Source organism: Haplochromis burtoni, unplaced genomic scaffold (genome assembly GCF_018398535.1).
Source record: "Haplochromis burtoni strain Fernald_Lab_line unplaced genomic scaffold, NCSU_Asbu1 Contig_36, whole genome shotgun sequence".
Lineage (NCBI taxonomy): Eukaryota > Metazoa > Chordata > Actinopteri > Cichliformes > Cichlidae > Haplochromis > Haplochromis burtoni.
This window is the reverse complement of record NW_024582397.1, coordinates 664,734-677,378: the sequence shown is the minus strand read 5'-3', so window position 1 is coordinate 677,378 and position 12,645 is coordinate 664,734. Positions and strand designations below refer to the sequence as shown.

Here is a 12,645-nt window from a genome sequence, read left to right as displayed (position 1 = left end):
TGGTATCTGCACTTTCCTCTGACCTGTGAGCGGTACCTGCCTGCACTGGCTCTGTGTTCATGTGGAGACGTGCCTACGCCTCTGGGCATTTAGAGCTCAGGCAAACGATTTGCAGAATGGCCTTCTGACACAACCTGCTGGGCTTTAATAGATTCCTGTGGCCTGTTAGGCTGGGCACTAAGCCCTGCACTGTGACATGACAGTCGCCCCGACCTGCACAGAGTTGTCTCTAATCAGCCAGCCTGCCCACTTAGAAGAGCACTTGGGTCACAGGGCAGCCACAAAAAAGACTGTTCCTTTTTCCACTGATGCTCAAAGTGAACCTGTGAGGCCTGACTCTATACGTTTATACACAGTACAAGTCCTGTATATAAATGTATACCAGTGAAAAAAACATCATTAATATCTTTTCCTAACTTATAAATGTATTGTTTGTTTTTTTAAATAATATCTCCGATAAATGTGGTCACTAATAAATAAAGAAATATGCAATCAAGTTTATGTTACTGGCAGCAGACTGCTTACTTGCTAAGACGTGTTTATTTCTGCTATGTTCACTTTTAGATCTCATAACTTAAGGCAACAAAGTTCCACTTGTTGAGAAAGGTTTTATCTCCTGGGTGATGCCCTTGTTATTAAATAAACCCGGAGCTATGTAAAATAAGTATCTCCCATTATAATAGCAAACCAATATACAATTCGACATATCCTCAGAGCCAAAATATATTTGCAAGTGCTGCAGGGCATGAATTAATAATCATCAGCATGGATTGTAGAGGAGGTTTTTACCATGATTTGCCCCCCCGTATGCTTCCAAACCATCTTTATCAACACTGTTTTAATTAACTGAACTTAAATTAAGAATATGTTGCCAAGGTGAAAAAAAGTGTTGATGCCTGTAAGGCATATGTGCCAATAGCAAAAAAAAGGAAAACGGGGAGACTTGCTACTTTAGCAAGACAAAACCATGGTCCTCTCAGGAACTGAAGAGATCTCCAGACAATGTCGTCTTTATCTGCCAGGATTTACCTCATCTTCAAAGTAAAAAACAACTAGGCAAATGGACAAGGCTTGTTTTAGCCACGGGTTCAAAGGTGAGCCAGACCTCCAAGGCAGGACTGCTTACCTGTCCGTCAGTTCCGATGGTGCCTCCACAGTCGCTGAGCAGCTCAGACATGTCATAGTAGCTTGTGAATTCCCACAAACAAGCCTCCAAGTTAAGGTTTCTGTAGAATCGTAGTGTGCTGGATCCCCTGAGGGAAGTGCTGTACTGGTAAGGTGCAGTCTCGCCAATTACTTCTGGATTTTTGGTGGCATCAGAGAGGAAGCCATAACGAGTCTTAACTTCAGTGTAGTCCAGCAAGTTGGAGCAGCGATGGTGCCCAACACGGGTACCGTCGGGGCTAAGCGTCAGCTCAAAGTTTGACAGAGGCCGTGTAGATACTACAGGCAACATACCTACAGAGACACACATGTAGCAGTTGGACAGCAGACACATTAATAATTGGTGAATAACTTAAGTAGCTTCTTATTAAAAGAATATGGTTGATCAGTGACACGAGTGATGTTTCAAAACAACATTCTGTCTCTGCATGATTTCCTATTAGTCTTAATTTTTAGTCAGGAATTGCTTACCATCAATGTGAGGCATGGTGACAGTTAGTTTGATAAGATTGGGGTGGTCTGTGTCTTCTGCTCCACTGTATCGCAGCTTAGCAGAGAAGGGCTCGGCCCCCACTGTGCCTGCAACACGGGGCTGGCACATCCCTGCAACCATGACAAATACAAAGCAACATCAAATATTCTATTTCTCTAAAAAACAGTTCAAGCTTTTGTTATGGTTAACTCTTTTTATGAAAGACACTAAATGTTCAAAGTTAGCAAATGGACTAAACTCACCCTCGTCCGTGCTGATGGATACTATGGGGCTTGTGAGTTCTAGACCTTCATCGCCATTAGAGTTCACAGCTCTTGCTGCACACTGAACCCTAGAACCAGCCTGGAAATACACTGAATCCAGAGTTATCATTTTAGACGAGGTGAAGAAGGTGTCAAAGTCAACTTCCCTCATCGGGCTGGTGACGCCGTCTGGACCAGTGGGGGCGCTGACGAGCCAACGATACCGAGTTAGGGTATTGTTGATGTTCTCGCTGACACAGATGGAGCCTGTTTTGTCGTAGTCTAGGTACTTAGGATTACAAGCCTGGAAATGGGAAAAGAAACAGTACATTTAAGTGAAATTCACCACCAAAACCTACAGCAAAATTGTTTCTTTATGCCAGCGAGGAGCCCTGAAGGTAGCTCGTAATAAAAAAAGTGTGCACATCTGTTAAATACTACCTCATTAAGAGATTTCATCTGGACTTGTGAGACACAAAGCTTTGTTAAATTAACCATTAACACAGAAAATGACAACAATTATCTATTTATCATAGCATCAGTTAGGACATACAGTGACACAAATGACTGGGTATCCGGCCACAGGCAGAGAGCCCCTGGTTCCATCAGGGTCATCGTAATGCAGCAACGACACCACTCTGGGCACTGAGGGGAATGTCACATCTGCCATGCTGTTGGTCTCCTCAATATAAATTATGGCTTTACTCATCTGCTGATTGACAATAAGAGCAATTAAGAGAGGTTCTTAAACGGGAACAAATTACTGATTGCAAAGTGATAACGTGGTAATTAGATGCTTTAAAGGTAAACACTAATTTAGTTTGGGTTTCACCTTTGTCTCTGCCACCATGTTCTCATCAGGCTTCAGATGCACAGTGAACGCCTCCCTCATTTCTCTTACACCATCATATAAAATCTCCACCTCCACAAAATGGTCTCTGTCACCTTGTTTGAAAATAATTTCTGCAGAGAGAAAGGAAAGACACTTGACAAATATATTTTCGAGCAAATTTCAGAATTGTGCTAGAGGGATAAAAGTGCCTGGCAGTATTATTTACCCTCAGATATGGGATGGTAGTCCTCCCCAGAGGTAGCAGATCCATCTTTGGTGTGAACTCGGACAACAGAGACCTTGGATGTGTCTCCAGCACGCAGCACTGGGATCCTTACTACAGACACTTGGCCACTTTCCTTGGGCTCAGTCACACTGAATTTGGTCTCTCCAAAACTAATAATTGCCTCTGAAAAACCATGAAATATTGACAGTAAAGTATAACTGTGACATTTCCACATACCATATATTACAGTCACAGTGGGCACAACCTTTGTGATCTGTTAAAAAACACTATTGTAGATCTAATCTAACTTTAAATGTGTTATAATGATATCAAAAGCCTTTACACTGTCTTTAGCCCAAAAAAAGGATTCTTACTGTCGCCATCATCTTTTATCTTAATGAGTGTTTCATTTTGCTCTCCAATGGATGCTCCAAATGGAGAGTCACTCTTAGGGCTTCCCAAAACAAGACGGAGCTCTTCCTCTTCCTCATGTTCAGTGTCATCAACCAAAACCAGTAAACACGGTTTTTCAATTTCTCCTGAAAAAAAGTACAAATGAGTAATTAACCATTCCAACTATATTTCAGAATTGAATGTTCCAATTTAATTCATTTTTTTTATATAGCACAAGGTGTTTTATAATACTATGGGCAGGTAAGAAATACACACACACACAAACCATGTAAGAGGACATGTGTAAGGTTTTACTACACAACCTGGTAAGAAGGTGATGATAGAAGCGTCTGTGTTAGGCCTCTCATTGAAGTCCATCATGACCTGTGCTGTTCCCTGTCTGCTGTAACAGCGTACTGTGGACTTGTAACTGATATCACCGCTACGGTATACAGTGGCTGAGATCTGCCCCAAGTTCTCATTGCCCACATACGTAGCTTCACGGAACTGCACTTTTGGCACTAAATCCAAAAATCAGAAATAATACATAAAGATAAGTGTGACCATGTTAATAAGCTCTCATTGCATCCCATATTTTCACTCACAGTCAGAAACTGAGTCGTTGATGATGATAGCAGTCTTGCTTGGCTCCCCGAGGATCCCATTCATTGGCATCCGTAGTACCAGTTCAAACTTCTCTGGCCCTTCCAGCACTGGCTGACCCAGATCATCCAGGATTGTCACACGAACTGTCTGCATGGTGACCCCTGGTGCAAAGTCTAGATTCCTGCTGATCCCCACGTAATCCACACCAGCTTCCCCACAACACAATATAGGTCAGACGTGTTTCAAAGAACAGTGTTTATAAAACGTAGTGCATATAGCAAAAATCAACTACAGTACATGATCATATTTTTCTTGACAACAGCTCTCATGTTCATAATGCATTTGTGAATCTCAGGCTGCAAGCAAGTTGAAAAGTTCTATACTTCATGCTAGCAAAATGCCTGTTTCTATTTCATGTTTCATAGGCATGAACAATTGGAATTTGTTGTGATATTAAAGCAGCACTGCTAGAATCTGGACATCTCCCTGAGTGCTGACAGGTTATTCATCTGCTATTCCGTGAAGAGTCTGAGTATTGAGAGCTCAAACTTTGCCCCCAGGCTTTTTTTTTCATGTACTTATGACCCACTTATGTGTGTAAGTGTGAGTCTGAATTTCTAACATGCTGCATATGATTAGATTTTGGTTATTTTTGCAGTTAAAAAGCAAGCAGGAGTAGAGATATTAGGAATCTGTGCAAAGAAGAGAAGACTGCCTGGGGGAACCAGATAATAGACGCTATAGGGCAGACTTGAAGGGATAGCAACCAGTCTTACAGTCGAAAGCAGTTAGGAACAAGCAGAACAATTGGCATGCATTCCTGAAGCTCTATTCTCAGTCAGACTGTCATTATCCTCACAACAATGTGTAGATCCAGCGCGTATAAGACATGGTCCGAACAGAAAAGCCCTAGCTCCCCTCCCCCCACCTTTAACCAGTGTTTACATTCCCCTAGGCCATCCACTCAACATATTCAGTGCTGAAATCTGTTTGCACAGTTGAGCTCAAAATGACTATCAATGTGACATCTTAAATCTTTTGTTTTTTGTTTTTACATTTATCTAAGAATAAACTAGACAACGCCGTTAGAGAAGGGGACCAGCAGATACCTTCAGCTGAGACAGGATCTGTCTTTCTGGAGCGCACTGTGACAGTTCCTCCTTTGGAAAGATCAGTCCCTGTCCTCCACACCTGCACCTCCACGTAGCCATCACTCTCATCCACGTGGTAGTCTGTGTTGCCAAAGTAGAAGACGGGATCTGGAAACGAGAGAAAAAAAACATGAGGAAAAGCACGTGGGAGAATGCAGATCATAATAACCTTCAACCTGAATCACAACAGGATATCTGAATGTCTGGTGTAATTGCTGAGTTGAATCTTTTAATAGGTAGCATAACCTGTAAAATTATCTCTGATTACAGGAGATTTTAAAGGAACATTTCCATTGAATAAAGCAGCAGGTAGCGAACACAGTAATTGTAGACCTTAAGTAGCGCTTTCTAACTTCCTGGCATGATGTTTTGGTGGCATTCCTATAACTGTGACAAGTATCCAAAGGGAAAAAAAGAAACCTGATGGCTGGTTTTGTACTGGTGGAGCTCACTTTGATAGCGATGGGTCTGAGAGCCAGACAGGAGGCCTGACAGAAGGTCTGGGGGGTTGTAAAGCTCCATACGCCAGCCCAGGCCTGCCTGACTGCAATTAGTGTTTCTATGAGCTGAGCTGAGATTCCACTGCAGCCAAACTCACCCACTGTTATTCTAGTTAACTCTTTCTTGGTGGACATTCTCCTAAGAAAATGCTGTAAGAATTTTGGGGGGTTTAATACAGATTGCTGTAGACACTCCCTGTAGTACCGCTCACAACTGAACATACTGATAACGACATGAATGAACAAAAAGTTTTACATTTGGATTCCATAAGACCTTTTGCCACTCAGTCCAGTTTTTGTTTAACCTCCTAGGACCTGGTGTCCACATATGTGGACATAACATTTTGGGTTGTCTAGACCAAAATACAAATTTTTGCTCTACAAGGGCCTGATATCCACTTACGAGGACATTATACTGCCACCCTTCTATTAAAATTTTAAACAAATATCCTCACATGTGGCTCTCATTTTTCTTAAAAACAAAAATCAGGTAAAAAAAAATTCCCCCATTTGTCCAGTTTGCTCACTGTTTTTAAGGACACACTGCACAGCATGTCAAGACATGCAATGTTTTCAGCTAATAGCTCTTTGGAAATCATCTTGTTGGTGCACAAATAATAGTTGCTGTCAAATGCCTGTGCAGACTGTTTTTGCAAAAAGGTGCTAGTAACAAAGTACCTAAAAATACATTTTGACAATGTAAATTGTTTCTTTGCCAAGCTGTCTGTTATGTGTAGATACAACAAAATATAAAGGAATGAGAGGTGGCTCAAGATTTTTGCACAGTACTGTAGTTAATATCACTAATGAGAGCCACAACTGAGCAGTAAAAACCTTGGAGTTTCAAAAGCTACTGTGACCAAATAATGAATAAATTAAGTGAATGTCAGTGGCCATGGGCAGAGTTGTGGTTTCCATGACAATACACCTACAAAAAGGTACTTAGCTGTTTCTCATCACACAGTATGGGGCAAAACTGAATATGTGGAACGGAGCGATAAACGCAATGAAAAAAAAGAAAACCTAACCAAATCCACGCTGTTATGCGTTATGATTATGTTATCTAGTGAAACCAAAACGCAAGACCAAGGAAACAGAGAATTAGTGACAGAGATTAACTGTCAACAGTGCTGCCAGGCTCAATTACAGATCAGGGAAAAGTGTTTATTATTTTTCACCACATTATACTTCTAAGTAATCTGACTCTTAGAAGATCTTGAATATTTTGATGCAGTCTGCCTAGGCAGCAACTGCTCGATGTTAGCAAGAAAAGACAAGTTCAAAAAAGGAACGGGTCTTTTAAGCAAAGCCTGGGGTTTCATGGTTCTTAGAGAAACCATCTCTGCGATTGAAGTAATATTATTCCTAAGTGTAAGCAAAGGACATACGACTTTTATGCTTTAATCTGTTCTGAGAGCATGGCCAAGACAAAGAGTGGTGCATCAAGAGTCTTGCAGCTGCCAGAATTTCTACCCACAGAGAGAACAAACAAAGATGGTTTTGGCTGCCTGCAGTGGGACCTCAACTGGAAGAGTAATCAGATCTACTAACCTGAGGTTAGCAGCCAGCAACTCAGGCCCTGTTGTACTAGTCCAGTAATCAGATAAGGTTTGTGCAGCAGACAAACACTGAGCTTCAAAGAACTATGACTCATTAAATGAAAGGTAAGCCACCGTATCCTTGATTCACGAGCAGTAGCCTCCCATACCTCAAAGCACATCTAAGATTACATGGATGTTAGTGGTGATGATGCACATTTAGACCTATTTGTATTATGCAAAATCATGTAAACTATTGAAATCCCATATCTTTGTAAACAGAGGAACAAACTTTAAATGTGGAATAGAAGCAAAAAGCCACAGGGCTTCTTCTTTTGAAATTAAACATAAAAATGTAGATCAGAAGTAAGAGGCCCTTTGATTTAATCATTGTGCTCGTCCCATTATTGTGTAATATGCTGGAAACACAATAGCAAACAAAGAAATATCCTTACTGTTGCATATGAGTGAACATAGTATAAAAGAAGAGGCACAAGGAGAGACGCAGACATCCCTAAGGAGACTGTTGCGCTCCCACTGACTGCTTGATTTCACTTGAACTTTGCATGACATTCCCACAGCGTTAAGTGGCTTGTCTAATGGTGAGATTCAATTGAGCCCTGGCAAATGCACTTCTGCCCACTGTGTGCTAGACAAATCTCTCTGCAGCAGAAAATGCATACAAAATCAGCTCCATATTCAATACAGGAAAATCAACAACTTTAACAACGGCTGACAGCAATGCACGCTTGAAAATTCAAAGCAAGGTCTAGATTGAGCCTCTTAAGGCCGACGACTGAAGTCAGCACTTCTCTGCTTAAGTGCTTTAAGACATCTGTTTATATCAGAACGAACGGGAATCCAGGTGAGACATAATGACAGGGTTTGAGAGGTCTTCCTCAATTCATCCCCATCCAGGATGTACAGCACATGCACTGAACCCGCCCATCTTTCAAACAGGTCATAATCATACCTTCAGAACCAGTGCGAAATTTACAGGCCAAGTGACACGAGATGATAAACACACCAGTCAAGTCTTGCTGTACAAGCATTCTCATGTCTTTCACTCCCAACCACCAAAATATTTTCCCGGATGCAAAGTCAATATCAAACAGCAATTACCGCTGCAAGAAAGGACAAGTTTCTCCGAACCATCACAGGAAAAGCCAGAGTGGAGTCTGTAAGGATGTGGCCGTTTATGTGCAGATGGTCTACTGCTGGGAAAATAGCAGGTATTCTATGGTTTGCAGATGTTCCTGTTACTGCAGAATACCCGGACAGCTTGAAAACCTTAATCCCTTTCAGTGCTAATAATCTACAAGATTTAAATGTGTCCAGGAAAAGTAGTAATCATATATATTTATTGTAATTTATTTATGTGGTTTCCAACCAGAATATACATTTATTTTACTAATTAGCACACTTTCACCCACAGAGAGCGAGTGAGAGTAAGAGAAAACCACCAGACTAACATAGAAATATGTAAAATTGTACAACTCCAGAGACCACCTGGGGAGACTTTAAGTGATGGATCAGTCAAATTTCCTTCAAAAACAAGAATATCAGTTTCTGTGCCGTCTCAGAGTCTGGCGGTATTGCCTTACTTTTATTCCCTCTCTGTGGGTGAAGGTGTGCTAATTAGTAAAATGAATATTTTGGTTGGAAAGAAAACATGTCTTCTGTCAGTGCCACAGGTCTTTAACAATAAGCTGACGTTTAACAATAAGCTCAGAGCCGAAAGGGATTTTTCCAGTTTTTTATGACAGGGCAGTAGCTCTGTAGTGTGTATTTTTTTTTTGCATCAGTGTGTATTTCTGTTGATGAGAAGAGAACAGAAAAGGATTGTGAAACGCTTTGCATTTAGATCTCAGTATAAGTAATAGAAACCACCTGAACCTTTCTGAGCATATGCAGGCACCGTTTCATGTTAATTACCGCGCTGCCTTTTAAATTTCTATAGAGCTTGTCAGTTTGTAGCTTCTTTTGTTGTTTACCATTTCCTTCATTGTTACGTTCTGCTGTCTTCTCTTGGCTTCAGTTTGCTAGTACAGTCTGTCCTCACTTGTTATTAGGACATTTTGGCTTCTGTTTAGCTTTTTAATTTGCTGCTCCTCAGTATCTGTTTCATTTTTATGAGTGATTTTGGTTGTTGTATTTCCACCTCTAGCCTGACAGTTTAATTGTTTCTGAAAGGGAGCCCGATGCCATTTGCACAGTACATGCATATTATACACATTGAATATATGTTTCTGTGCCATCTCTGCATCGGTGCTAATTAGTAAAATGATTTTTTTGGTCGGAAAGAAAACAGGTCTTCTCTCTGTGCCACGGGTCTTTAAACCTGGTTATTACTGCAGTAAACTTCACCTCATTTAGGCATAAAAGCTGTAGACATAATCAATTTAGAATTCCAGAAACTGTCAGATTAATATCAGACTACTGGCAGACAATAGCAACTCCACCTTCTACAGCACGTGTGGTTTCTTGCACATGCCACCGCAGTAGGTGGCCAGGATTGTGTTTGCACAGAGCAGGGAGTGCATATATTGGTGCGTGCTTCATATTTCACTGCAGCACTAAAGCTTTCCAGCTTGGAAAGAAGACAGCTGCTTTTCCCCTCCTTTTTTTCTCTTCAGTTCTTTCTTTCTATTTTTTTTTCTTTCTTTTTTTTTTTTGCAAATATCAGTAGTATATGTTTAATAACTGTCTGACCCCACAAGCTGGCAAACCTACTCTGAGCCCTCCTGGGAAGTCCTTGCGCGGACCTCTCACAGGCAGGGGCAGGTGCTTAGCCAGGATCTGACTCCTACCTCCCTCCTATAGAACCCGCTTGACAAGCATTCCTACAAGAGGGATAACAAAGAAGGATGCGATGCTCCCATTTGCCTCAAGCTCTTATATACTGAAGCAAACCTGGATTGCATACTTGAATTTAATACCTAGCTAGAAAAGCTAAATTTGAAGTGGAACTGAATCTCCCGCCGCCTCTCTGCTCTTTCAGATATTTCATTGGTCTTGTTCTGCTTGACTCAGAGCTACTTACCATTTACTTCTCCATCAACATTAAAGGCATTTAATAATCACCTCCTTCAGGCAGAAGTGAAAGGTCAACATGACCTTATTTCTCCCTGCTCTTGACGTTCCATTTATACAGTGGTTGCTGGTAACATTAGGTACCTAATCCTGAAATTATACTCGCTGTGTCTACTTTACACGTATTATGTGCATAAGCACCTTTTGTGTGTATTTGCATGTGCAGGTGGTTGATCTGATGTCAGGTAATGGTGTCATTGTAATAAGGTGCAAACCTGTCAGACAGGAGCTCCAGGCAATGTTTCGCTGCATGTGGCACTAAAAGATTCCACAGTAAGAACCAGATCTTAAGAATAACAGCAAAATGAACACAAAGGAACTTTCTTCAAAAGTGTGCTGTGTACTGTACTCCATACAATTATGTTGTATAGGCGCACTACTGTGAGTTCATTGCTTTCTGACAACTGATATGCATAAGAATATTTTGACTGTCACAAGCCAGAGGCAAAGAGAACATGACAGCAGATAGAGCGCAGACTGTTAATTCTGGCTGTCAGTCTGAGTCGAGTTAATCCTATGATGCCCTGAGCATCCTTTTCTTCTTTTCTCTGTTTGATAATACACTGAGGACTTATAATGTAGGCAAAGGCAGGTGTCAAATTAGCACAGTGACTATTTTTTTGGATATTTTATAATGAGACCTCTGTTGGTGATACGAGAAAGGATTATTTAGGTAAGAGATGAGTTTGTAACAGCTAAGATAACACACGCAAGATGGATAATTTCAAAGCAGGAATTTGCCTTTCACAGCTTTCAGTAATGCACCAGCACAAACATGTTGTTCATCAGTTATAAGAAGCTGTGCAGCACTAGATGACTTTGGTCTTTAGAGATCGCTTCTAAAGCAAACTAAGTTTTCTTATCTTATCCTGTGTGATACCTGTTACAATCCAATTGCTTCATTTGCCACACAACCTGTTTTTTTATTTAAAAGACAAGCAACAGCATTATGAGACTTTTTCAGACAGTGAGTAAAAGACAGATATATTCTTTCTTGATCTCCAATCGGTAGAATCTCTGGTGGTTGTTAAGACATGTATGTCTCATACTGTTGGAGTCAAAGACGTCCACGAAGACTGTGACAGTGTAATTCAATAGCTGCAGTGAAAGAATATCCCTTTGTGAAGCAGGATGGCTGCTGTGAGGACTAACTGTTGTACATACAGTTAAAAATTTCTACCTCACAGCAGCTGTTTTGGCAGTCTCGATTCAGTACCCACAAGCAGTAGAGGTCAAAATACCTAGTGCTCACTCTCAGGTTACACCGCACACTGCTACAGTATAAAAACTTTCTAATTTAGTAACTTCCTCCATCCTCAAGGAGGTCAAAGAAACACACTTGAAGTGTGGCTGCCTCAGGTACCCTGGGAACTGAATGGGCGAAAAAGTCTTTGACACAGATTGAGGCTTTAAACTGAATTGAAAACTGCTGCTGGAGTCACCGTGACACAGGTTCATGCACTTGTTGGCAGTGATTTTTGGCCATGATCTAAAACAAAAACTACTACTTTTTTTATTGTCGAGAAATGGAACACTGAATATTTCTGTGCTGCTAAACATTTGAGGTCACAGGTAATATTATTTCAGAAGCTGTCTAAACTAAAGTCAACAGCGTGAATGACAGGACTGTTATCAAACATAAAAAACATGCGGGTTTGAACGCATTTGAGGTTTCACTAATGGGAAATGAAACTAACTAAAAGTAGTAAAAAAAATCTCAGTGACGCTAACTAACTTTAGCCACACACAAAATAAATGGTTGGCTAAGTTTTCTGACTATTAGAATTCTAAATTGAATGTTACATCACATTTGCAATTACATGGCTTCAGATAAATTTTCATTCAAGGGAAGACCCTTCTGCAAATGTGCTGCTTTTTTTTCAGCTGCGGTGTTGCCTGCCTGGCATCATAGAGTCTTGAATTCACAGCAGTGCTTGTGGAGATTGTTGAGCGATAGAGAAGTGTGGATAAGGCCATCAGGTGTTGGGGAACAAAGAGGCGTCAGGAAGATATGGGAGACTATCAGACCTCCAGTCTGAGCCTGCAGATATGAGATAAAGGCTTTGCCTTCAGGAAGAAGGATCGCACACTCAAATGCTTTCTCTATGAGACACTGGCAGGCAAGCACAAACACATACAGGGAAAAAAAAAAAATCAAACACATGTTCACATCTATACCAGCATGTTTGCAACCTGCTTATCTGTTTGAATTTATCTTTTGGAATCAGTTTATGCAGTGAAAATTTGCATTTACAAATATTTTTTTTAAATTAAAGCCCACAAATAAAAAACACACTGAAGATACAATAAAACTTAGTTAAGGAACAAATTCATGCTGACTTTTTTTTAGGCTTTAATTAGACGTGAAAAAGTGAAGATGAAAAACAGGCAGAAATTGCCTTAAACT

General features: G+C 40.7%; 1 protein-coding gene across 2 annotated transcripts in view; it reads right to left on the bottom strand.

Annotated features, from left to right (window-relative positions):
- The window catches only part of frem2b (FRAS1 related extracellular matrix 2b), a 49,424-nt gene that overhangs the window by 6,931 nt on the left and 29,848 nt on the right, over positions 1–12,645 (bottom strand). The window contains exons 7-16 of one of the 2 annotated variants that reach the window (XM_042219663.1): positions 5,066–5,215; positions 3,956–4,165; positions 3,674–3,871; positions 3,332–3,496; positions 2,958–3,140; positions 2,732–2,862; positions 2,453–2,611; positions 1,900–2,203; positions 1,636–1,767; positions 1,127–1,458 (exon numbers count right to left, since the gene is read on the bottom strand). In XM_042219663.1, the coding sequence (XP_042075597.1) occupies positions 1,127–1,458; positions 1,636–1,767; positions 1,900–2,203; positions 2,453–2,611; positions 2,732–2,862; positions 2,958–3,140; positions 3,332–3,496; positions 3,674–3,871; positions 3,956–4,165; positions 5,066–5,215 (1,964 nt within the window). The remainder of the gene's footprint in view (positions 1–1,126; positions 1,459–1,635; positions 1,768–1,899; positions 2,204–2,452; positions 2,612–2,731; positions 2,863–2,957; positions 3,141–3,331; positions 3,497–3,673; positions 3,872–3,955; positions 4,166–5,065; positions 5,216–12,645) is intronic. The other variant, XM_005926465.3, reaches the window with a different exon arrangement.